Source organism: Patagioenas fasciata, chromosome 7, assembly GCF_037038585.1.
Source record: "Patagioenas fasciata isolate bPatFas1 chromosome 7, bPatFas1.hap1, whole genome shotgun sequence".
NCBI classification, from domain to species: Eukaryota; Metazoa; Chordata; class Aves; order Columbiformes; family Columbidae; genus Patagioenas; species Patagioenas fasciata.
The window spans coordinates 13,690,129-13,716,801 of NC_092526.1; the positions used below are offsets into that span (position 1 = coordinate 13,690,129).

At 42.5% G+C, this 26,673-nt stretch overlaps 2 protein-coding genes and 1 long non-coding RNA gene across 5 annotated transcripts in view; 1 reads left to right on the forward strand and 2 right to left on the reverse strand.

Annotated features, from left to right (window-relative positions):
* Positions 1 to 1,249: 1,249 nt before the first annotated feature.
* LOC136103268 (uncharacterized) lies at positions 1,250 to 18,359 on the forward strand. Its single transcript, XM_065841246.2, has 9 exons — positions 1,250 to 1,532; positions 1,908 to 1,967; positions 9,204 to 9,466; positions 10,171 to 10,250; positions 11,030 to 11,108; positions 12,614 to 12,660; positions 13,536 to 13,656; positions 14,527 to 14,713; positions 15,035 to 18,359. The coding sequence occupies exons 3-9, from the start codon at positions 9,304 to 9,306 to the stop codon at positions 15,723 to 15,725; spliced, it is 1,368 nt and encodes a 455-aa protein (XP_065697318.1). The 5' UTR covers positions 1,250 to 1,532; positions 1,908 to 1,967; positions 9,204 to 9,303; the 3' UTR covers positions 15,726 to 18,359.
* Positions 6,772 to 15,226, reverse strand: LOC139828416 (uncharacterized). The gene is made up of 3 exons (XR_011739970.1): positions 14,766 to 15,226; positions 10,719 to 10,827; positions 6,772 to 9,088 (listed from the first exon to the last, which is right to left on the reverse strand). It is a non-coding gene; the product is annotated as an uncharacterized lncRNA (long non-coding RNA).
* Positions 18,360 to 19,695: 1,336 nt separating the features above from the next.
* The window catches only part of EPB41L5 (erythrocyte membrane protein band 4.1 like 5), a 60,499-nt gene continuing 53,521 nt past the window's right edge, over positions 19,696 to 26,673 (reverse strand). For all 3 annotated transcript variants that reach the window (XM_071810869.1, XM_065840439.2, XM_065840438.2), the window contains 3 exons: positions 26,223 to 26,264; positions 25,688 to 25,821; positions 19,696 to 24,865 (listed from right to left, as the gene is read on the reverse strand). In XM_071810869.1, the coding sequence (XP_071666970.1) occupies positions 24,808 to 24,865; positions 25,688 to 25,821; positions 26,223 to 26,264 (234 nt within the window). In that variant the 3' untranslated portion in view covers positions 19,696 to 24,807. The remainder of the gene's footprint in view (positions 24,866 to 25,687; positions 25,822 to 26,222; positions 26,265 to 26,673) is intronic.

The window sequence follows — 26,673 nt, forward strand, 5'->3', positions numbered from 1 at the left end:
GGGGCGGTGTGTCTAAATTTAGTGAAGCCTTGATACTTTTCACATTGATTGGACCAGAAATGAAAGGACAATTGGCACAATCGCATCCATCCAGGGTGCAGACCTCAAAGGATGAGCCAAAACAAAGTGCTCCCTGCAGATACATGAGGATCTGCCACCTCCTGTTTCTGGTGTGGACAACATAACAACGGAAATAATTAATCTTTTGTTTAAATAAAGCATTTGGGGAAAAGGCTAAAAATAAACACTGATTCATTCCTTGTCAGGGAAGTTTCTCCTGTCAATTATCACATTGTGTTACTGCTGTTTTTAATCTAGTCAGATGGTGAGATTGGCAATCCCTTCTGCAGGGGCTTCTGGGTGTTATTTTGTAGAGAATCTTGTTTGAAGGACTGATTACTGCTTTTATGGGAGCCAGTGGGAGTTTGGCCACAGTCCTTCATGCATGTTAATTTGAGGGACTTCCAAATGTTAGCTAATGATCTCAGAGTTCTTTTTATGAAAAATGTGTGGGTTTGTTTTGGGGTTTGAGTTTGTTTTTTTGTTGGTTTTGGGTTTTGTGTGTGAGTGTGTGTGGGGGGGGGGGTTGTTTGTTTGTTGTTTTTCTCTTCTTTATTCCTAGTAGGAGGCAATTATGAGGGTCTGGGAAAGTTCTGCACTGTAGTTCTGGACTGGCCTAAAGTCCTATCAAGAAGACTTCAGAAGCATGTATTGCTACCATATTCATATGTATTATATAATATACATTATAACTGAAGGTATTAATATTATTCACGTATATTATTGCATTACTATGGGCTGGGTGTATCTATTGGCCTCTGCAATTATAACTTGAAAAAACAATTACACCCTTTCTTTTTTAGGAGCAATACTAAGGAAAAAGTAGTAGCCTCTACCTCAAAGCAGGAAAACGCGTCAACATGTAAAACAGAGGCATGTGTGGGTGGGGGAGTTTAATTCCTGAGTGTTTTGTGAAGCCTTATGTAGCTGTAAAGGAGAAACACAGAGGAAAAAAAGCAAACGCCGTGGAAGCTGAAGCAGATGAGCAGAAAGCCAAGGACACAAGTCCAAGCAAGCACTGGGGCTGTGGCTCTGAGGAGAGCACACAGAGAGGCATCCTTGGGCTAAACGCTGACTTTAAAAGGCTTGGAACTGAGCGGAGAAACAACCAACCACTCTCTGTGCTCCCCCTTCCCACCACCAACAACAAAAAAAAAAAGAAAAAGGGAGAAAAAGTTTGTTTCTGTTTCAGTTTCCCCGTGACTATCAGGCACTGCCGCAGCAGCAAACACGCCGCCCGGCGCTGCGCACAGCCGCGGGACCCGCACCGTCCAGCGCGGCCTCGGCCACCACCCGCTTCCCCCGGGGGACCCGCCGGCGGGCGCGTCCGGTCCTGCCCCCGCTCACGGCGGGCACCCCCGGCTGCTCCCGGAACCGGTCCCTGGCTGACGGACGAGCCGCAGCGGTGCGGGCAGCGCTGCCTGCGCAGGCCCGGGGCAGTAGCCGCGCCTCCCACCCTGGGGCCCCGCGAGGTGAGAGGGAGCCCGGGGAGAGGTCGGAGGTGTCCGGCTGCTGGTCCAGGGAGAGGGGCTCGGTTCCGGTGGCCGGGCGGGACAGGCCTGCAGCCCCCTGGGCCCGCCCGCCGCAGCGCCCGGCGGCCTCCGGGCAGAGGGGCCCCGCTCCCGGTTGAGAGCTGGCGGCCCGGGCATCCCTCCCTCCCTCCTCCTGCAGGGTTGGGGTGGGTGCATGCGCCCGTTTGGTGACAGAGGTGCGCAGGGCACGGTGTCCCCCTGCGAGGGCAAACCTGAGGGGAGGCAGCGGGCACAGCTCCTGGCCAAATGCCGGCTCATGCGACTCTCATTTTTCCTTTTTTTTTTTTTTTTTGCCTTTTTTTCATGCCCTGTCAGGACAAAACCCCAGCTGAGGTGGTGAGCAGCAGCACCTGGAGAGGACAGGGAGATGCGGAGGTGAGAGCTGCCCAGGGCAGGGGGGCCCCAGAAGGTGGTGAGGGCGCTGACCTGCTATAACACACACAGCATCACAGGGAACACTGAGCCAGCCTCTCAGCACACACAGTTGTACACTCACACAGCTGTGAGCACTTGTTCACAAATATGTTTTCATCCAAATGTACAAAAGGAAACAAAGCGCAGGAAAGGAAGGAAGCGGTGTCAGTGCTTTGCAGCCAGGAGAGCGCCGGGGAAAGGGGACCTGTGACTTCCGCGGTGCTGCGCAGGAGGTCTGTGCTAGGGCCAGCCAGAGCTCTTGGTTTCTTGCCTCTGATTTAGGAGATTCACCATCCTCCTTCTGCTTGTTCCTTTTTCACAATCAAAGAGCGTAAAGCAACAAAATGCCTTCTACCGAGCAAAAGACAAACAAAGAAATGCAACCATCCAAAACCCAAGCCAAAGTGCATCTGGCTTGGGATGAATACTGGACCACGTTAGATGGGAGTGACGATTTTTCAGAAAGCCAGTCTCCAGTCAAAAATGGACCCTGTCATTCGCAGTCTGAATATGAAAACAGCTTGCAAAACATTTTTTCAGGCTTCTAACAAAAGAGTTGGTCCTTCTTTTGCTCTGGTATCTAGGCTACATTGTGCAGGCTCATGCGTATCACTGGTTTTATTCACATGAGTAATTCCATTTGAATTTGGAGCGACAACGTGTATGTGTAAAGTTACTCATATGCTTTCTGTCTCCTTTATATATTGAAATTATGTGGGTTTGGTTTTTCTCCATTTTTTGATGCAGCCCAGTAACTGTTGCCATCAAGGTTATTGTGAACCATCATGGTTATTATTACTGTTTGCCTGCCTGACACCTTTGTTTTCCTTGCCAGACTAAAATCCAGCTATTCCTCCCTATGCAATCTATTCCAGCTATGCAATTGTATCATCTGGTTTTGTGCAACCATTTTTCACCTGACTCTGTAAATTCATCTTCCCTGTAAAAGATCCTTTTCGTAGTCAGTTTTTACTCCAGTCTTTCCAGTTGTGCCATCTGATTCTTTCTCACGCTAAGTCTCTCATGATTTCTCCCATACCGTGTAGTTAAATTCATACTGATTCTAACGTGATATCTGGGTGCTATCATATTTGCCAGCTGGAACATTTTATTATTCTCATTGCCAAATGCCCTCTCTTTCCTCCCTCATATTTCTTCAAGCTACAGCTTCTGCTATTCTCATAACCTTATATGTCTCCTCTATCCCATTGCTCCATGTTCATCTAAGGGCAAAATGTCTTGGAGACAAGAAAAACACATTGTTTATCTTCCGTAAGTGTGGCATTAAGCTGTAAGTGTGGCTGAGTGTTTTATTAGACGTTCCTTTTCCTCAGTCAGGTAATATAAAAAACAAAGAGGTAAAATTCAGTGCGTACTTGTTTCCCATGGAAGATAATAGCTTTTCACTGGTATACTCTCAGCTGTCAAGTATATACTATAGTACTCGCACTTGAACCTGAGGAGAGTAAGCAGACTGGGCAGTCACTGACTCCTTTGTCAACCAGAGTCTTTCTTCCTAACCTAGAAAATTTTGTGAATTAGCACAAAATGAGTGTCCCTTATGAAATAAAAGTATTTTGAAGTTGCTTCAACAGCAGGTCATGAGCTGTCAAGAAGATGCATTCAGTCACACCTAAGTACAGATTTATGACATTGACTCTCCAGGGCATCTGCCTACTCTATCTTGAAAGAATCCAACTAGTAAGTTTTTTCTGAAATCCCCAAATGATGCCTTTTAGGAACACTGAAAACTGCTGTTTCCAGGGGGAAGGAGCAATGACTTATGTGTTGGAGTGACCTGTTTCCAGTGGTGACAGTACAAATTGCTTCCAAGGAAAGGGTAAAAGGCCAAATACATCTTAGACTGCCCTGTGAAGATGGTGGGAGTTTCTCATTTCTTTTATCTTGAAGTGTGAAGACCAGGAACTGTATTTCCTCCCTCTGCCATATCTAGAATTTGAAAAATTACCTGTTTGTCTCAGCTGACATCCAAAGAGCCATCTTGCTGCAGCAACACTTCAGAGTCAGGGTGTCTGTCCCAGTGGTGAGGCCACAGCAGAGAATGAGCCCTTGACATGCCTGTGGATGGAGTCAGCAATGTGACCCTAATTAAGGTTTGAAAATCAGATTAGATTTATGTAGTACATACTCTATTAAGGACCAAAAAAAAAACCCCAAAACCGACCAAAAAAAAACCGCACACTCACATTGATTATCAGCATAAACTTTTGATCAGGCATGGCTGGTACACTGGATTTATATGTCCATAATGTGCTGTCCTTGTGCCACCTACATATGTGTATTTCGGGAAGCTCTTTTTCAGAAACTGCTTTCAAAATTGGGTTGCAGTCAATGATTAACTGCAGTTCTGGAAGTCATAATTAACAGATTACCTTGGGAGATCTACTTCTCAAAACAATATATTATTATTTTAATAAAAAGTCCCTGGTCTTCTTGAAAAAAAAGCTCAAGCAAAACTGAAATTTTAATTTACCAAGGAAAATAAGCCACGGAAGCTAATATAGATGTATTTATTTTTTGTCTGTATTGTAAGAAGTCTTTCAATGTAGTGGCAAAGGAGATTTCCTGATTCATATATTAGAGCTGTAGATAAAGATGTAACAATCTCATTTATATTTTAAGCACTGCATTATTTTTTTCCAGAAACCAGCAGCACCACCACCACCATTTATGGGAAACAGATTAAATATTTACTGTGTTATCCCAAACCAAGTTGTATTTGTTTACTTAAAAATGAGAAATACACCAAGCACCTCAAAAATACAACTGGATATATTTATACTTCTTTATTTAATAAATTCTTCTATTTATTACTATTTAGGAACTTACTTTTTAATAGAGATCAAGTAGTGCTACACAATAATGAACATAAGGATTTATCTTCTGAGTGAAAGATTCTAGAGAAAAAAACACAAAGAAGAATATATTGGTAATGTCAATTTGCAAAATTTAATTTTGCAATTATATGCAAACATTTTAATTCATTATGAAATTGCAAAATTAGAGCTTTAATATTAATGTGATCAGAATTAAAAAAGCACGGTAGCTCACCTGCAGAGCCCCAGGCCCGGGCAGAGCTGCTCACAAGGAAACATCTGCTGTGCCATCAGGCTGCCAGTGCCCTCAGTGGTCTAGCACTGCACACTCCAGAAGTAGTACTTACATATGGAAGTTTACAGTATATAGAAACTATAATTACACAAGACTGTTTCAGAAGAGTTACATCCTTGGAAACACCTGTTCAGAAAGCATTCTGAAGCACTGAAATAAAACAATGGTAAAGAATACTACCCTTAACTTGTTAAAATTAAAATAAGTTATTTAATATAAAAGCCTTTCATATTTTCTGTAAATTTTTAGTGTGTCCACTCTAAGCTTTATGGAGATGACAGAGGTGTTATTGTTTAACTTGAAAGTACCTGTCATTTCTCTCCGAACCCTATAGTCAGAAGGGAGCTGTGTTCCTTGTGTTAATTTGTCACATTACAAATCCTCTTTCTGTCCTTCAGCTCCCCCCGTTCTCCATCTCCTTCCCTTTGTCTTGATTCCTTCAGTTGTGACCTCAGTCACATAGTAACTGCATGTTTTACAACACACAGCAAAATGACGCCCTTATTTCAATTCAGAATTATAATAATGCAGAAATATTACACGTATTTTATATTCTCAAAGCCATTCTGGACTTTAAGGTTGAAATTCTGAAGCTGAGCATCTCTGAAAATCAATTACTGTGTTTTGGAAGCAAACAACTACTCTAGAAACAGTGCATAATAACTTCAATTTAGGAAATAATAAAATAGCAAACCTGAGGGTACTAAAAATCTATCACAAATATTATAGTAAAACATTGCAAGTAAATGTGATGCACTGAAAAAAGCTCTGCCCTCTAAACTATTCTAAACAAAGTGGTTTTGTTTTTTAAATGTAGTAATTCATAAGTGCCTTGCAAGTCTATGGTCAAAGTTTTCTCCATATCCACGCAGGCAGTCCTGTGGGAACACACTCGATGATAAAACCACCACAAAAAGGAGGGTTTGTAAGATAAGTAGAATTGGGAAGATCTGTTATTATTTTTGAAGAGCAGTAAAGTATCAAGTTGCCTAATAAGAAAATACAGTGTTCTGCACATACAGGTTCAGGAGTTGAGCTCACAAGACTGGGTCGCTAACAGAACAAACAAAAGATTTCCTACTTTTTTCCCCCAACATGAGTGGCTTCATATCTCATTATATTTCAAAAGACTTAGTCCTCTTAAATCTGGAACTTTTCTGAGTATATTGAAAACAGATGGAAATGAAATTGGGGGACCAAGGTAGAAAAAAAGCTTTACTATGATATATTTAAGTAATAAATAAATAAATCATTTGTCTGGGAAACCACATCTAATAGAAATATAAATAATTACATAATGAACACATAAACTACATTTCCTGAAGTAATTCTTGTCTTTCTACATTTCCTGAATTCTGAAACACTAGTGTGGCACCATTAATTGATAAGCGCTCTGCTGTAGTTACCAGGCTAATTGCAGCTCTTTAGGGCCTTGTCTCACAGCTCCCCCAGCCCTTTCACAATTGGGATTGATTGCACAGGAGCCATTTTTAGAATTAAATGGCAGAAGAGTTTGGAGAGCAGCAGCCATTTTTTGTGTGTGCTACAGCTGCTCTGGATAAAGAAAAAAAGTTGGATAAAAATGTTCTGAGTTGCCTTTTTGGGTATTTTTTTTTTGAAATTCTGCTGAAGTTAGAGCTTCCTCTTGGATAATTGGTCTTGCTTGTACCAAACTGAATGTGAGGTCAGCGTTGCATGACACAGAGGGTGACATCGCTCTCAGAAGAGCAGCAGTTCTTCTTTGGACTGTTCAGGTAGACGGTAGCTGAACTTTGTTGAGTCTGGTTCTGTAGAAAGGCAACCCAAGACTCAAGTCTGAAATTTAAAATATCAGTGATGAAAGGCAGGATTCGAGATTAACTTTGAAGGTGTTTGGTGTTGTTTCTTTTTTGCTGTTGTTGTGTTTTGTTGTTGTTGATTTCCTCAACTCTGAAATGAAGCAGTTTGCTAACTAATCTGTTTCAGTGATTGTAGGTGCGCCTCAAAGAACGCTTTACACTGGGCTAGTGAATGGCTGTGATTGACAAGGGCCAGTTGATGCCCAGAAGCTGTGACTGGGAGGAGACACCCACGCAGTTAATCCCAGATTGGGTGTTTGTTATCCCATCCTGCTCGCCGACCCTACACAGAGTTCGGCTGGGGCAGATAAACAAGTGGACAGGGTTTTGTTTCTAATCTGCTGTAGGAAATCAGGTCTGCCCTCTTCTCTGAATGTTTGCATAACAGGAGGCAAAGTTTGTAGGGAGAATAACAAACACAAATATGTAGCAAAAGGAGTGTCCAGTTTTATAGGTAGAAAAAAAAACAAAACTCAAGGGGACAATCCTACTTTACCTTTGTAAAGTACTAATAGGAGAGACCTATAACCTTTTTCACATTAAATTATATCAACAGTAATAATATCTTGGACCTCTCACACAGCACCACATCAGCAAATTTAAAGTGTTTTACTAAGGAGGTGTCTTTGTCCTCATTTACCTGTGGAAGTAAACAGATAAATTGGCTTTGGTTACACAGGGGCTGGGCAGAGTTAGGGAGAGAATCTGTGTTTCGTGACTTGAGCTGCTCGACCCTTTTCAGTGAGGCACCATAAAGTATTAGGGATTTACTTACAGACCTGTAATGTGTCACTGCTTCATAGCTGCCAATTCCCCCGGAAAAAAGAGATTCACACCTTTGTAAGTGCTGCCAATCTTGTATTCTTTCAGACAAAACATAAAAAGAATATACCTCTGTTTTCTGCAGAGACGGTTGCTCTTCCCTTTTCAGAAAATGGCAACTTTTCATTGAGATCTAGATAACTTTGTACTCTCTATACCTACCCCTTGTCCTGTAATCGGATACACACAGGGTGAACTGGGCTTATTTTGACATTCACTAACATATATATGACTAAATAGAGTTTTCCATAATGAACTTCAAGGCACAGTTCATATGTCTTAAGTTCTACTGTGACAATGCATATACTAGGAAAAAATATAGGATATTAGGAAAAAATTCTAAAATGAAAAGAGTTGTCAGGCATTGGAACAGGCTGCCCAGGGAAGTGGTGGAGTCACCATCCCTGGAGGGGTTTAAAAGGCACATACACAAGGTTCTTAGCGACATGGTCTAGTGCCAGAGTTAGATTAGGTTACGGTTGGACTTGATGATCCTCAGGGGTCTTTTCCACCTGAAATGATTCTGTGATTCTACAGTAAAAATACTTGCGTGAAGATCTAAGCAAGAAGCCTTCACTCCATCTGAACTGGCCATTGCTGTATTTCTAAGTAACTGCTCTGGCCCAAAGAAAGTTTAAATTACCATTTGTGGGAAACAATTTACATTTTGAACTTTACCTGGAAGAGGTTTCTGGACTGACAGCAGCATTGCTGATTTTATGCAGTGTCCTTGTGAATTAACCTGGGAAATGGGAACTTTTAATATAAGGCTTCTCTTGAATTTGGCCTAATGCTGATTTTGTGTGTGTGCTTCATAAAATAATCACTGGCCATTATATATTTTAAAGAGGATTAATAGAAGAATGTTGTCCCTGGTACTTGTCTTCACGGAACACAGTGACATCTTGTGGCAAGTGAAGGGATAGTTTCATTTTTTTCCAGATGCATCCTAATTTCAGCTGGTTTACAGATTACAAACTAACGAAATTCTGGACAACCGCTTATGCATTACTTTAATCTGTAATACTCATTCTTTTTGAATTTTGGGTTAAGCATAGTTTGGTTTAAGTACTTTTTCATCCTGAAAAAAGACGGAGCTTTGGTTTCTACCATGTTGCAAATGTAGGGTATTGCAGTTCATCACTCCAGCTTGCCGATGCTCTTTGGAAACTCTCAGCCGCAGGGATGTTCCTGTCCCAGTCTCGCTGATTCAAGACCCTGTGAGCCAGCACTGCAAATGCTTTACTTCATCTAGTGTATTATCGCCGATGGCCAAAATTGTTCAGGTTGCTTTTGACAGGAATGAAAAGAAAACATAGTAACTTTTTATGATAAAGCAGAGACTTTTCTGTTTTTTCATCTTTCTTTTTTTGTAACCTGAAACTATTCTTTTGTCTTTGTACAGATGAGGCAGGGTTTAAGCCCTGTCCCTGGTGTTTGGGGACCCTGCCCTGACATGGCTGTCCTTTGCAAGTTGATACTTGGATAAAGACCTAGTTGTCAGCATGAAAGGGAACACTGCACACTGTGATGGGAAATCTGCACCCCAAAAGCAGCCCTGTCCCCGCGATCGATATAAACACGCTTGCATTATTTGCAGAGGATTTATTTATCTCTATGGAGGTCGCAACACCACCAGCCTTAGGGATTTTTGGCGATACAACATAGGTGAGTTTGCCCCTTCACATGTATGTCAGGATTAACGAGATTCTGCATCCAGCCATATTATATTCAATATTAACACATTAACCACATTTAAAGTAGGCACAAGGTGTGTGTTTGTTCCTGTTGCAGGTGTCCCAGAAAGTTTAGATTTCAGTTCAGTTCATCCCCCCTTTTTTTTGTCCATAAATACTGAGTAATTTAAAATATCCTAGTTTTAGCAAGGGATATCAGAAACAGCTTTATTGACTTTTTAATGTAAGAATTGTTTATGCATGTGAAAGTGCACAACATCTTGTAAGACTGTATTAATAATGTACTATGAAATATGACATTTTCTATTATTTTTTTACTTACTATATGCCGTTCCCTGTTCAATTGTTGTTACTGGAATAAGGCACAGAATTGTGCTGGGGTTCATGTGCACGGAATAGTTGGGGTTTGATGCAGGTTAACAGTATACCATTAAAATAAAAGCAGTAACAAGATCAATTTCTATTACGTTTAAGTTTGCTAAATAGAAAAATGCATATATGTAATTTTGGGGGAAGTGCGTCAGTCTTCTGAACTAACGGAGAGGAAAGATGACAAAATGCTTCGTGTTCCCCCAGTGACTGGCAGCGCAGCCAAATTCAAAGCTGAATTTTCACCTTTCCCCTAATGTTTATGTGCTGAGTTACAGCTGTCTTAACTTCAGCTTTGCTTTATAGTGAAAAGTGAATGGGAAATGCTGGACTGCTCAAGAGACGGCCCAGAAGAACTGGAAGAACATTCAATGGTGGCTTATAAGGTAGTAGACCAAGATTTATATTGTCCATATTCTAACTTTTTTTTCATATTCTACAATGAAATAAAATGTCATAGATTATTGCCCTCTGACATACTGTACCCAGGGAATGCTTTTATGTCAGTGGAATTTGGATGTAGCTGGAATGTTTTTGAATAAAGTGTCAGTATTTTAGCTTTGCAGCAGTGTGCAGTTCCCCCATTTCCTCAGTCACATAATCGTAATACAAAATAAAGACCTTGGCAGCACATTCTTTGACTTAGTTGTGTAGTTGTAACAGTTGCTCTGAATTAATTTGCATGATAAGCTACAGCATAAAAACATTCCCTTAAGAACCTGCATAGAAGAGGGACGGGGGAGTGAAGGCAAGTAAAAATTACAGCTTTGCGTGTGAGGGGCAAACAGAGTTTAGGGTATCAGGAGCTGCAGTGCAATGAAATATTCCTATAAACATGCATAATGTGATATTACCTGAGCAAAGCCTGCGAGCTCCAGATCCGCATCCCCCTCACTGTCCCAGGCTGACGAAGCAGCGAGCGGTTCTGGGACCTTAAATCTGCAGAACGTTCAGCGGGGTTTCCTACTGGGAGAAGGTAAAGAGATGATTAGAAGTGGGTGACTTTTTATGATTGCCTCTTGAATTGTTAATAGATCATCATATGCATTATTCTCAATGGTATTTTGGTGAATGTGGCTTTTACATTTTAGAATTGTTTTAAAAATTATTTTTATGCTATAATACACGCCTACCTGTGAGTGACAAATATTTTTACATTTCTCAGGGCATCCTGTGTATTTTTGGTGGGATGGTGGATTCTGCTTTCACGCAAGCTAAAATTCCTCTCTGGATATATGACACTGGTATGATACACAATATCCAGTCTCTTCCATGGGACATTCCCAGTCCATAGGTACTATTAAATAATAAGCACCAAACTGTTTTCTGCTGCTTGTAGCCTTCCTGAGGCTTTACAAGAAGTTATGTGTGTAAAACTGTGTGCATATTTTCCCTTTAACATTAGACTGTTAAGCTATCAAAAAGTCAGCTCTTTAATTAGAAAGAATTTTATGGGAAAGTTTTATGTATTTTATAGTCTCAGAATTTCTATTCCTCTCCCTTTCCCTCTGAAGTTTACTATTTGATCATAATTGTTACATATAATATTTAAAATTTTATCATTATGTAATTTTTAAAAAACAAGCTCTTTGATTTATTATGGAAGGAAATAGATCAGTAAAGTATATCTCAATCTGTGTTTTTACTGAAGAAAGACATTAACTGGCAACACCAATGATGGAACAGAAAAAAACAAGTGTAATTAAATGAGAAGGTGGGAAATTAATATCAGTTTTTCATACCACAGGGTTTTTTTAGCTGAAGAACAAACATTTGTGATCTCTTCTAATAAAAGCAGTACAACAATTGAATGTAATAGCGATGTCATACACTATATATTCTCGCTTTGGAAAACTGTGTATAGTAATGGCTGCTTATTTTGATGTCAGATTGAGGAGAGAGACATAGATTGATTTCTTTCTGAGCTGTTAGATCTCATGGCAAGACCAAAATTTAAGTTTCCTGGCCTTTTCTGCTGCTTGACTCTGTGCCCTTAAGTCACTGGCCATTTTTTTTATTCCTTTCTTTGTTTTCCACCATTTGTCTGAAATACCTGCTGAAAGAACAGACGTCCTCAGACAGAATATATTTCACAGGAGAAAGCATCTTACTACTCACAGTACTTACCAGTGAAAACTGGGAATGAGTGATTCAAAATGTGTTGTGTGGCCTGTTTTTTCATGGTCATTATTTAAAATCTTCCCTGGCAAGTGCAGCTTTTCCTAACGTAAACTTGTGCTGCTTTCTCATTCCACCTCTGATGCTGAGTGTCTCAGATTTCCACTCCTTCGTGGTGATCTCAGATCAGGGGGTTTTGACTGTTACTCGAGGACTACTTTTAATGGATTTGTGAAAGGGAACAAGAAGAACAAAGCTGAAGGCGTAAGGTTTACATAATAAGCAGAAGCCATACATCCATCAGTATGAGGATTCTGCAAGCTCAGAAAACGCTGAAAATCACAGATTATTTTTGCATCGTGAAATTTAGCCTTACGAAACGGGAAATACAGCGGGGTGTCTCCATGATTTGATATCCAAGAAGGATGCAGCAAAACTTTAAATAATGTCTCCTGTAAGTCCCTTGGCACTGCTCTCTCAGTGGGAAGGGGGTTTCTTCATGCTTGTCAGTGGAAAACACCAGGATGAGACTGAGTTGAAAATTAAATCTGTAATTTGAAAAATTAATATTGGAGGAGTGTCCTCTTGTGGTCTGGGATATAAACTGCGCTTTATTAAAACAATCCCCTAGATTCTGCGAGATGGACAGAGTGCCGTACCGTACCAGCAGAGACTGAGGTAAGGAGCCAGGAACTGGTGAATGTGTGAATCAAATGCCTGTTGCTTTGTTGATTAAACAGATTGCTTTGAAATATGTTCCCCCACACAGTTCCAATCTCACCTCTTCAGAGATGTGGCTATGCTTTATTTCTTTGCACTTTCAATAACTAAGGCTTTTTCCTTCTTTAAAACAGCATTTTAAAATATTGCTTTTAAATTTTAAGTGCTATTAAGAAGTTAAGTCATTTTCTCTGCTCCCACTTCTGTTTTTCTGAAATCCTTATCAAGAAAGCTAATTGTAAATGGTGAATTGCACCCACACATGTAGTCTGTGCTTTTAAAAGTAGGGTAGTGAAAACAGATTGACAGTCACACAAATACATTTCGAAATGTGAAGTGCGGCAGCATTTTTCATTTCTTTGGTCTGAACACGTGAACTCACCAAGATACGGCCACTTCTAAATGAAACCTCAGTGGAAGCATTTACGTCTTGGCCTTATGAGGCTGATTTTGTATCACTACACATAAAGAACGACTCACTTTTTGCTACTGAAACTTCCTCCTTACAATGTTTCTACACTATGAAATTGCACCAAAAAATCGTTAAGATCTGGCACAGTTACTACCATGGTTGCCTGTGTTTGGTGGAGGAGCCAAGAGAAGGCTTGGGACTGCAGGGTCTTTTGCGGGTGGGGGAAGGTATTATACCATTGATGAAAATTGTTTTATGTACAACAGATACAAAGGAATTATGTATCAACTCCTTACGCATAGAAGTAAATGGTTTCTTGTAATTATCCTAAACTGAATATAGAGAACACGGCTCCCCCCAGAAATGGGCTTGATGACTTGACCTGTTAACAGTTTTTTGTTTCATTATCAAACTGTTTTAGAGCTCGGCACCAGCTAACAGGAAAGGTCACAGTGCAGTCGTGTACCAGTCCAGCATGTACATCTACGGGGGATACTTTGGCATCAGGGGCATTTCACAGGAGTTTTGGACTTTCCATTTTGGTGAGTTAAAAGCACGAGAAGGTTTTGATCCGTGGCTGCTGCAGGGAAGCACGGCTTGCCCTGTCAAGAAAATTCTTATCAGTAAAACTGTTGTAAGTTAGTTTTGGCTTCTCTTTGGCAGCATTTAATGATAAATTCTGTCAATTTAATTAATTCCCAACTGAAATTAATTATATGGTATTATACTGGAAGAAGTTTGCAGTATTTGCCAGTTTCAGAACTAAAAAATGTTTTATTCACTATTGGCTAAATTCTTCAAGGATTACTGAAAACTTCCAAATGCAGAAGAGACCCTGACTTCAGCCTCTTCGTGTCATTTTCTGAATCTCAAATCTTGAACTGACCGTGGAGAGCCAAACCTGACAGGAGATGGTTTCATTAGCATATTCATTGCTGATCTGGTGTTTGCAAACCAGATGATTCCCATAGACTCCCTAAATGGATGGCTTTTGTTATCTGGTGGCCATTCAGTCGCTATTTTGAAATGAATGATGGATTTATCTCATCCCTCACTCCCTCACAGGGAGAATAAGCACAGACATTAATGAAGGATTGTTTTTGTTGACTGATTTTTCTCTCTCATGGCCAGGAAATCATCTTTCCATGTCAGAGTTAATGAATTAACAAAGCCGTAGGAAAAGCTGCTCTGTAAATAAAATTTCCATGACATCTGTCATACAGCATCTGACATTTTCATTAAAACTTTATTTCAAAATACTTTTTCAGTGTCAGAATTTTAGCTGTTTTATAATAAGCTTAGAGCAGAAACCCTTCTTCTCCAACAGAATAGTTACTTGATGCTTGAAATAAATTCCTTCTCAAATACTAGGGTAAATCTAGTGCATTTATAAATTAATATTTTTCTTTCAGACACAAGGAGATGGGAGTGTGTTTCCAGCCTGTGTCGCAGTCCTGGCCCAGGACCTCGGCACGGCCACTCGGCGGTGGTTTATCACACGGGCATGTACCTCTTCGGAGGGCTGATGGGGCTGAGCGAACAGAAGGACTTTTGGAGGTGGGACTTTGTGAGCAGCAGCTGGTCCAGCCTCAGAACAAGGTAAACGATACTATTTGTTATACTCAACGCAGAAAGAGAGAATTAGTCTTACCGTTTGATGCGGCGTGCGGGCGGACAGGGAGATGTCGCCCTTCCGGCAATGGTGGAATTGCTCGGATCATGACGCGGTGCCTCTGCCGTCCCTGGCTCTGCGTGGAAGAGCTGTTGGCAGCGCGTTGACGCAGCTGTCAGCAGGGCAGCTGTGATGTCCCAGCGCAGCTGTTCGGCCGTCATTTCTATTGAGGTGAAGCAAAAAGAGGCTAAAATCAGTGTTAGTTTCTTGTTGGTCTCCCCTTAACTGCTGCTTTCTCTTACATTTAGCCAAGGACCTCCTCCAGTGGTAGGTCATGCTTCGATAGTCTTCAAAGACTCTATGCTGATTTTTGGTGGAGGCATTTCAAATTCCAGTCCTCAGGGTGACCTCTGGAAGTATCATTTCCCTACGCAGACATGGAAGAAGCTTAGTAATACTCCAAAGGCAAACTTACCTCCTAAAATGTATCACTGCATCTTAGGAATTGGTGCTGATTTCCAAACTACCTCAGATTTCACCGATCCGTTCCCCAGCCATTGGAGAAGGCAGCAGCAGGGCCATCAGCAGCGGGTGGCCGTCCCGACACACCTGCGCTTGTGCAGCTACTTCCGCCAGCAGCCCGCGCACCGAGCGGCCCGTGGAGAGGAAAGCGACGCCATGGAGATGAAAACCTTCAGCTCGCCGCTGGAGCCAGGGGGCTTCTGTGCGTTTCAAACCACTTCAGAGGCAGAACTAGGCCCAGACAGAGCAACAGGCCTTTCGTCAAAGGACAGGTCTCTCCGTCTGTTCATCTCTTCAGAAAAAGAGACTTTTGATGCTGCTCAGACTGTGGGAGGAGAGGAGGGAACCGACTGTGAGCACGCAGCTGCAGTGGATGAAGTTTGTAGTGATACCAACGTGCTGCTGCTCCTCGGGGGTAAACCTTTATCCAGCTTCTCTGAGATCTCTCTCTGGCAAACAGCGTTTGAAAGCTTGTGACCCCTTTGATTGCAAAGTGAAAGAATAAATTTCCACCGATGTGCCAGTAGGTGGTAAACCAGCCAACTGCTTGCAGCTCTCTGCTGTTTCCTATCAGCACACTGGGAAAAAAACCCTAAACCTTCTCCTACTTGCTGTAAAAAGATTTTTTTACAATGTGAACAAAACCTGATGTATATTTAAATCACAACTTGCTCATAAGTTACACTTTCTGAGAGGAGCTTGTTGGAATACTGCTCTCTTACTTTTGTCTTCTGGTCAGTTAATATCCTTTCAAACTGCAGTGACTGATGCAGCCTTGAAAATCAGAACTACAGGTATCCCCTTCTGGCTCTGTAACTGCCATTTCAGGTCCAAAGCTTGCTCATTTTGCACTCATGTAAGAAATAAATATGCACCCATAAAACTATATTTAAATCAAGTCTGTGCAGGTTATGGTCACATTTGAGGGGTTTGATAAATCTTAATGGTAACATTTTCTAAGAGTCTTAAGATTGTTTTCTTGAAAGAGTGTTCTTTGCACAATATATTTGCAACATGAGATGGCTTAGAACAAAGAAGAATCTTCACAGACAAACTGGCCAGTGAAATCTAGAAGATAGTCAAGGATTGCACCCAACCCCGAGGAACCGAACCTGCAAAGTCCCTCTGGAAAAATCATGTGCAGCATCAGACCGGAGGAAGAGCGACACACCGGGAAGAGCAAAATAGTTGCCCAGTGCATGTGAGGTGTCATGGCTGAGAGCAGGATACAAAGGGTTTGATTTCCTATTGGAGGGGGGGAATAGAAAAAAGAGGCAGGCTGGACAGGAGTGGCACAAACCAGAACCTGTTCTGCTGGTAACTCAGATTTTAGCCACAAAGGGGTTTCTACTTTCCCAGATCCATCTCTCTCTGTTTTGTCAACGTATGCAGTATGTTACACATTTCCCCTCTATACCAGTAAATCCTGAGTTCACATACCGTTTCGTTTGTTGAAAGGAAAAAGTGCTTTTCTATGAAACGAAATATTGCTCAGTGTTCCGAGCATTTATTTCCACAGAAGTTATGAAGATACTGGCCTTCTGGCTGAAATTCAGCTTCTTTAAGAAGAGATGCTGATGTTTGAGATTAGTGGAAAGTGCAATTGAACACTTCTGAATATTTGAAAAACATAACTTTTCAAAAGTTTCATAGGAATAATGAATTTTAAGTGAGAGTATTTCCAGATACTTTTATCATCTCTTCACAAGTACCTGTCACATGGATCCAATAGGAAAATGATAGATGAGTTTGCAAAAAGCGACTTAAGAGTTATTTGGACCTTCTGTGACCTCTGTAAACAGGATTGTGTGCTGCCATGTAAATAAAGCCTGCTGCATTTCACATCAGTGTGCACTCGTTTTCTCAGCTTTCATGACTTTAAAATATTTACATTTTCAAAACGAACAAAGAACTTACGTTTCTGCAGAAGGAACACACTCTCGCAAGCCCCAGTCATCTCATGGCACTTCAGCCAGACCGAGGGCTGCCCCGGCTTTTAATTTCTCCTCCAAGAACAGGGAATTGCCCACTTAGAGGCAGAATGTTCGAAATGGACTCCAATAGAGCGACCGGGCTGAAAACTGAAATCAGCAGCGTGTTTTTCTTTTGCTGGCTGACATGTCTGTTTTGGCGTTATCCAGAGAGCACTGCTGTAACGTACGGACTTTTACCTGGGATTGACGAGGGAAGGAAACTGAACTGGGAAGGGCAACAATAAACCAGTGACGTTCCAAGTGGCCTCCTGGCACGTACAGGTATCCCAGGGCTGTGAAGAGCCCCGGGAAAATGCCACCCAGGCTCTCCCTTTCTTCCTCACTCCCCCAACTCTCTTCCCTTTGGCAGCCCTTTGAGGGGTTTAACATTTACTTGGAGCCAGCGCAGGCAGGACAGCAGCCAGCCCAAAGGCCACAGCTTGGCACGGGGAGGAACAAGCAGCTTGCGGCAGGTGCCCATCTCCCCCACTCCTGCCCTGGCATCCGGCACAGCGCCGGCTCCTGCGCCCCAGACATCCTGAGCCTCCCGCAGGGGGATGATGCTGCGGGGGCCCCACTGGTCCCCAGCCCCTGCGCAGGGGCTCCAGGAGGGGCAGCGGCTGAAGGGAGTGGGCTCAGGGCTCATCCGCGGGAAGCTGAGCTGCAGAGAAGCCCCGATAACGCTATGGAAGAGAAGGGACCCCCATCCTGACAGTGGGACTCTGCTGCAGCAGACTCACTGGAGCCAGTGGAGGCTGTTTCTCCCTTTGATGGCTGGTTCCCAGGTCTTTAAAAAACAGGGGTGAGCTCAGGCTGGAAGGGTGGAGTTTGAGATATAAAGGAACTGTGTCCCACAGCCACCCAGCAGCAGGAGTGCTCCTCTGCCTGGCACCTCGGTCCCTTCCAGGCACGCATGGTTCCTACTTCAGATTCTGTCCTAAAAACCTGCAAACGGTACCCAAGACCTCCGCACACAGCCCTTGCTCCTTCCGCTGTGTCACATTTCCTGGGTCATCTTCCCTTTCAGAACTCAACCGGTGCTGTCAACGACACTTCACAGGGTTCTCGGAAAACCTCAAGTGGTTTCAGTCCTGTTTTCCTGGTATATTTTTATCCGGTGCAGTCACCTTTTCACAGAGGAAGCGTCTTTGTGGATGTGGTTATGATATTTCTCCATAACTGTAGCAGTTAACGAGAATTCATCCTGGGCTCCAGCGAGTGACTAAAAGCTGCTGCCATCTGAAAGCTCGGTGGTGGCCTGCATGAAATAATGAATGGAATTACTCCAGCTAATGGCAGCTATTTAGGAACAAAACAAACCACCTCATTTTTGGCTGGGCACAGACCAAAGGTGCTGCCACTGAAGCGAGCTGCTTTAAAATGTCTCTGAAAACAAGGGAAGCTTGCAGGTATGTGATACGCCCACAGTCTAATCCAATCCATAGAATAAAGGCAAAAGGATTCAGCGTTCTTTGGTGATCTCATCTCAGACATGAGATGCACTGTTGTATCATAAATGCACAAGAGAATAAATCAACCAAGCCTTAACTATCTTGACAATCCCATCATCTTCAATCACCATTTGGTTTCTGAACATTAAAATGCACAAATGGCAGAGGGATCTTCTTTAAAATGTAAACATTTAAAGAGCCTTTTTTAAAGTAATAATAAAATGTCAACTAAACTTGTTGCATTGTTCTGAGTTATAAATGGACTTGAAGAACAATTCAGTGACTTATCACAGGGATCATAGTTTGACCTACACAACAAATAATGCCACAAGAGAAACTACTTTCTATAAGCTTAGTCAATGGGATGGAATTATTTCACTACCTTTTGATACTTTCCCAAATTTATTAATAGTTGAGAAATGAATATGATCAAATTGTTTGGCTGCCCTTTGCTGCCGCCTTAAGCATTTCACCAAAATTGGGGGTTGGAAATAACCAGTTTCTTTTAAACAATCACCAGCACCACTGTACTTCAAAAACAGAAGGATCCTGTGAGTACTGGAAATAACAAGCAGGATTGCTCAGCTGACCAGCACTCGCTTCTGGTTGCATGTTGTGGAACCACACTTGGAAGTTTAAACTTCCTTTCTGGCCACACACCTCCATAATATGATTTTCAAAACCACTGAACACCTGCCAGTCTTCCTGGAAAACCTCAGCTCTTTCAGAAATAAGGCATTTAATTCTTTAGCATCTATCTGCAAGCTTAGATGCTACCTGATGTTACACCTTAATCAACAATAAATTAAGTTTACAACGTGGCCTGCAGTTTTGACAGCCCAAATAAGTTCACAAATCTCTCTCCAACTCAGGTACCTTCTTAGCACAGACAGAAAATCACGGTCCCGCAGAGCGCTAACGCGCTGCCAGAGAGCCCACTGCCCACCTCCCCAGGCCCCGCCAACCCGCCCTGTTCCTGCCCCACCAGCCTGACACAGCCGTGCTTAAAGATGACTCTGCAAGACTTTTGCACTGATGTGGTGTATTTAAGACAAAACTACAGTACAAACATTTCAAGATTGTATTCGGTGGACACAAATCACAGTTTCTTGTTCCCATACACAGTTTCAGTTTCAATACAGATCTCAGTGCAGTGCCTACAACAGTTCATATATCGCTATTGCAGTGAAACAGAAGCAAGAGGGTGCACTTTGTTTTATAAAAAAACAACAAATAAATTATACATTGAGAGCTATAGCCAAGCTTTACATATAAAAGGTAAAAATACAGTAGTTAGTGTGGCTTTAACAAAACAAAACAAAACAAAAAAATCTATCTAAAAAAATATTCTTACATACTTTAAAAATCAGTTTGTCCAGTTATAGGTGTGTGGAGGGGTGTGTTTATGAAGCAGAGTGCTCAAGCCAAGCAGTACAAAGGAGGGGAATTTTGTCAGAAACCTCACAGCTCTGCAGGGCCCGCATTGCTGCAGGGCTGCACCCGCTCCCGCTGCACACACACGTGCGGGGCCACAAAACAGACCCTGGTGCTCCCCAGGCTCTGCCCGTCGCTGAGATCTGCCCCAAACACTGTGACAGGTCCGTGCAGCGCTGAGTGTCCTGGCACCAACGCAGCGCTGAGGGACACGGCACCAACGCTGCTGCCACCCCCGCGGCTGGGAAGGGCCCTGGGCTCCTGTCTGCGGTGCTGTCACTTGGACCAAACACACCCGGGTTACACCTGCATCACTGAAAGGCCACCAGCATGGATTATTTTTGGTATAAAAGCTACGATTGTCCAGCTGCATTTGAAAGCTGTGACGTTACCATATCTAACAGCTACATAATTTACTACAACTTTCTAGACTAACAAACACTTTACGTGCCCAGACAGAGCTTTAAACGCTCGCTGGCCGTGACACAGAGCTGCTGTTAACACTTCATCTGCAGATTTGGGTTGTACCAGAAAATGTTCACAATGTGAACAACACATCCAGCGCTGTCTGTGCAGGGGATGCTGATCCCAACAGTGCAGCTTTGCTTCAGGAAACAAGAAGGGGCAAGGGGCAGAAAAAGGGGCCACAGTGAGAGGCTGAATATAGCTTGTGGAAAGGGACCCAAATGTAACTCTTCACCTGAGCTCCTTTTCTGGTGTTCTAAATGTTCTTGCCAAAGTTGTGTCCGAAATATTGTCCAAAACCTGGCTTTTACACCACTGTATTCGACAAAATATACATGGAATTTAAGTTTAAAATCAAATACACTCAAGCTTGTTCATTAACCATGACTGATCACCAGGTTAAGTAGCTATGTCATATGACTTCCCAACATTAGATCCCATTACCACTGAAGTAGAGGTTCCCTTAATTCAAGTATACGAGGCCCTGAACTCCCACATTCTAATGCCCATTTAAAAATCTTGTAAGACCATCACCACGTGCTCAGCACACGCGTTCTCTGGTCTCATCCTGTTACAGCCCATAGGTGAGATTGAAACGCTGTTCTAAGATTAATCAGTTTGAGATAAAGGGTGGGGGTTTTTTTGTTATTATAAATGTTCAGATTTCTATAAAATCTTTTACTCCAGTCACTTATGGAGTGTGACTGGAGAAAAATCACTTTTTAGAACCAGCCACTTTCAGTTTTAGTTTATCGTTCTTTAATTACAGAGTTTAAAAGCCTCCATCTCTGATCTGCACTGCAATGTGCACACAGCAGACAGCTATGGGGTCACTTACTGAAGATGGGCCGGGACAGGCGTTAATAAGTCAAGGGGGGATAAACTGTGTTAGGAACAAAAATTGAACTACTTTGTTTTTTTTAAATCAGGGAGCCAACTTTTTCCAAATGACTGCAAGAGAACAGGCATTTATTCATTCCTGTCAACTCTCAAAGTGTTCAAGTGGTTGGCAGATCTGCCAACATCCCAGCATCAGATTCACACAAAAATTTTTAAATCTCTTTAAATAAATACCAAAAAATAAACTCTGAGAGGACAATTGGACCTCACAGCCGAACAATCAACGGTCTAGCAATGGTAAGAGAATGCCTTTTTCTCAGTGGCACACAGGCATTAATTAATATAACACTAGCTGTAGGAACTATTATACCTATTTGTGTTTGATAAAATGCAGCTGATGAATAAGGCTACACTACCTGTTAGCCAGCCATGACACAAGGCGACACCTGTAGTTTTAAAGGGAAACAGTGATGCCAGACTCCAGGATGTTCAGATACCCACTGCTGGGATCACATAACTGAGGCACCTGAGTCTCCCCAGGCTCCATATTTAAACACTGATTTGGAATAGCTAAATAAGCTACACTGAGTTAAATGGAGTGGATATTTGCTTGAACTATCAAATATCACTGGAAAAAGTTGGGTTTGCAGTCCCAAATCTAATAGAAAACATAAGTCCCCAATTTAGCAGTTGAAAATGTTAAATTTTAAAGTTTCAAGTCCTCTGAAAATGGAGGAAAACTGTGCCCCTTTGAAATTTTTGTGTGTGGCGCATGTGTGTAAATAAGACATACCCCTCCAATCGCCACCACCCCAGTCATGCTGAAATAACAGCTGGCTACCTGGAACCATTTAGATTTTAGGAGGACCCACTCGCCACACATGTTATTTACTTGTTATCTGATGCACATGAGTGCTCAGGGGGAATTGAGGGATGGTATTCAATACGCAATACCAAAAAACTTCTGCGATTCTACTTTCGCGAGGGATTCAAGCTAACAGATCACAGATCTCCTGAACCTAATGGGAAGAGTCAAATATCAAACATTTCTCACAGAAAACGCTCCTGCATTCTGTCTATTTACAAACCCAACACATGGAGCCAGCAAACGCCAGCTCGGCTGCTGAGCAAACACATCAGCAGCACGTGCCAAGTTTCCCCACGCAGCCCCAGCTTTGTACTAGCGGGAAGCCAGAGCTTCCCTTTTGCTGCAGGAACTTTGCTGGCAACTGTGTTATTAATCCAAACTAAGACATTTGGTATTTGAATCGGGAACCTTCTACGTTTTAATATGCAATAAGGCTCAGACTTAAAAGTATTAAAAAAAAAAAAGCCAATACTCAACTGGAATTGACAACAGAGCTGTACGGCTGGTGAGCAAACACCTTGCCCGGTCACAGACAGCAGGCCCCCAGGGCTGGCAGCGGGAGGAGCGGGAACATGCCCACCGTGGGCTTCAGGTGCTGGTGAGAGCCGGGGAAGCGCCTGCCACCAATTCTGACTCCTGGTTCTTGAGGCAATGGCTGCAACTCACTGTCTGCAGAGTTGCTCTGGTATGTCAGCCCTAAGAGTTTTCCCATGGTTTCTGTGTTTCTCTATTAAGGCCTCGGGGGATTTGAGGAGTGGCAGTTGGCCATCTAAATGCCACGTGGCTTCTTCCTCAACACTCTCATTCAGCATCCTGCAAACAAGAGCACAGGAGCAGCACAGAGAACGCCCCAGTCTGACAGACACACCCTGGTCTGAAAGAAGAGCCCAGTCAGGCACCAACTCACTTGCACAACCCACAGTGGTTTGGTCCAAATCTCTGTCAACACCGACAGAAGTGCACGCATCCAGTGTGCAAAAAAGAAGTTGTGCATACAGGTTTCAGAATGGACTTTCACATTTAAAATTGTTTCTAAGAACCAGGCATATAGAAATATTTACAAACAGAAGCACTACGCAGAAAACATCCTCCAACCCCAGTCATATATACAAACCTCTTCTTAAAAAAGACCGATCCAAATTGTTTCATCTGTGCTTCCCTGCTTGGAGATGCAGGGTCATCACTGGGCTTCTATGTTTCTCATCCCTCTGACTCTGCACTGACCTTATTCCCAGGCTGCATACCCACATGCTCACCTCCGCATGTCTACATGAGAATACTGCTGCCCAGGACTCAAATGATCTCTTTTAACAGAAATTGTATCCTGTACTTCACCTGAGCACCAGCTGGCCTTCACAGGCTCCATGGAGCATGCTCTTGCAAGAGCTCCTACCTTCCTTCTGCAAAGAAGTGAACTGCTTACAGGAACTTCTCATACTCTTTTCCCTGCTTTCACATTATTCTATTCTTTATTCTACATATGACTATTAGATGACACTTAGAGCAGGATTTGAGGTGGTGTTAAGAAGTGAGCTAGTTGTACCCTCATGCTGCTAACATACCCAGTAAGTATTCCCAAAGCATGGCATCTGGAAACGACAACCAGAAACAGTACGAACCGAAACAAGAATATTCTTTTCCTTCCTAGCCCCATATGACAACAAAACTAACAAATAAGCAGTTCCTGAAGTAAGCTGTACTCACACCTTCACTGCTTCAGCATTTAAAACGTACATATCTCTAGCCTAAAATGCATGTACTTCAGTTGTATAGAAAATGAAATAATCAGTTGCAAAATGTGGGACCTCTGCCGTAGTGAGCTAATGCTGTGAGCTGTCTGGTAGGTTAGTTTTCCTGGTTGCAAGGAGCAGCTCAAATCCAGTCCACATAGTTGGTCACAGATGAACTAGATTTTCACTCTTTCCAGGTACTCTAACAGGAGGTGCAACGATTATTAAGGGGTCTAAGGCCAAAAAGAAGAGTATGTGTTGGTAAAACAACGGAAAGAGAGGGAACAATCACATAGAAGCAAATGTGCTTGGCCGTATGAAACAGTCACCACTGTGAGCCCCCATCCACAGTGTGGCCACGAGGTGGCCCTACGAGTCCTCCTCATGGTTCCAGTGTTCACCTACACAGGTCAGGGACAGGGCGCTCAGACTCTGCACAGCCAATGTCACAGTGAACGCTTCTCGTTACCACTTGAGAGGCAGCACAGAGTACGTAAAACTAAACCCGGTGTGAGTGGAACACAACTAGATTATTTTCTTCACGGTCAGAACTAGCTCCAGTGTGGGATTTCCCTTCTCCTGAGGGAGAAGATCAAACCTGCATGTGGTTTTATATCCCAGTTTAGACTGTAATTCCAGTTAGATTGCAATAAATGTAGAAGTCTCTTAACAAACCAGCTGGCTGTTCGACTCCCATTCAGCAAGAGTTTGATCCCAAGCAAGTCTTTTGGAAGGATCCCTTGAAGATACGTTAGAAGATTTGAGTTTTTACAAGGTGGGAAGGTGCAGAAACTCCTTCTAGAGTTCAGTGGTGAGTAAACATTTTGTTCTTCCTGCAGCATCCTCAGTAACCGGGCTAAAAGGGAAAAAAAAATGAGGTCCTGTAAATACACTCCACCAAGAAGATCTGCCATGAGGGTTTAAGAGAGATCAGTATAGTTCCACAGAGCATTAATAGCTGTTCCCCTTGTAACTTAATAAGTCCAATGGACAAGAGCAGAAGAGCAAACTGAATCCACTTCAGAGGGCGCAGCAGCAGCATCATTGCCATGTGCATCTGCATTGTACAAGGTTCCCTGGAAGGTATGATCGTCACGGCCATCGTTTTGTCTCACTGGCACAGCAGACTGGAATAGCAAGAGGGAAGGTTTCTACAGATGCTGTTCACTGACTTTCTTACAGCTTGGAAACAACTGGGGGACATCCCCAACATCCCTGCCAATCCTCTTGCAAGCACTAGAACACCGTAAAAGAATTTCTCAGAAAATTCATCTGTACCCTAATTTTACTCCAGTACTAAAACATGTTACCATATACAGAAAAAACCTGAAGTGAAACGATAATTAAAATCCATTAATTGATTTTATAGCACTTATAATAACAACAGGTTTGTCTTCAACTCCAGCTAAATTTGTATGCTTTGTTCCTTTACTTAACTTGAATTAAAAAATGTTTTCTTACCCTTCAGGCGTTATGTAAAAATATACACACATCAGCTGCTCTATTTATAAGATTTCAAATGCTACAAAAGTGAGACAGAACGATAGTTTATAAGCCCAGCACAACAAGGCACTGTGTCTAAATGACAACTCTTAGCAATTTAAGTAGAAGCAGTTAAGAGCACATACTGCCCTTCCACCCCACCGACATTTTGAAGTGAGTGCTGAGGAGTCCTTACCTCGCAGGGACATCAGCCGTCTGCTGGGATGGTGGCAAACCCGCTGCCGCCAACAGAGCCTCTGTGCTGCCTCTCTCTGCCTTCAGGGCCAAGGCAACGTCATTTCCCAAAGGTCCATTGGAAATCAGTCCAGTCTGAATTGCAGAGAACGAAAAAGGAAACTGAAATAAAAACCTGTCAGGGCAAGACAAGCTAATTTTTCAATGCGATTGACTTATAACAGTAAAAACTAAGATTCATCAAGTTCTAGGGTGGGTTTCCGTAAGGGCAAGTTCTTAAACTTTATGGCATTTAGTCAGAATGTAGCACAATAGAAAAAAAAAAAAAAGTAGTTTAAGTATTAACAGGATATTTATGTTGTTTCATTTACTCCAGCTGAATTAATTTGCCTTATTTTTGGTCTGGTACATTATTTTCTGGGCCTTCAAATTATTACAAATTATTATATTTTACTCGAGCTCCTGTTTCTTAATCATGACAAGAGCTTTCTCTTTTTCTTTTTCTTTCATTGTTAAGGAACAGTTAAATCACTCACTGGCACTAACCACCTCGGTGTTATCATGGGCTGGGAAGACACCTACAAAAAGCAAACAAACACTCATTAGAAAAGGTTAGAAATAGCTGAGAACATTCTCGAAACAATATTGTCTCCCAAAACACTGCCTCCCAAACTGATCCTGGGTATTTGTCCATCGCCAGTGTCCGAACCACTGCAGATGATGTGACCTCACACCAAAAGGCAAATAGCCCCGCACAGCCCGCAGCTCCCACCTGCTCCCTCACCGACATGCACTGGTTGCAGGCTCAGCACGGTGCTCCCTTCCAAAAGGCAACTGAACCCATTATCTTTTTTTGCTTTGTAGATGAAGCTAACCAAGGGTGCACTTCTGTGAACAGGTTAAAGGTCCTACTCCTCCCCCCTTTTTTTGGTGCATGCAACATAACTCCTTTTTTGCTGGCACAGATTACATGAGATTTTTTTTATT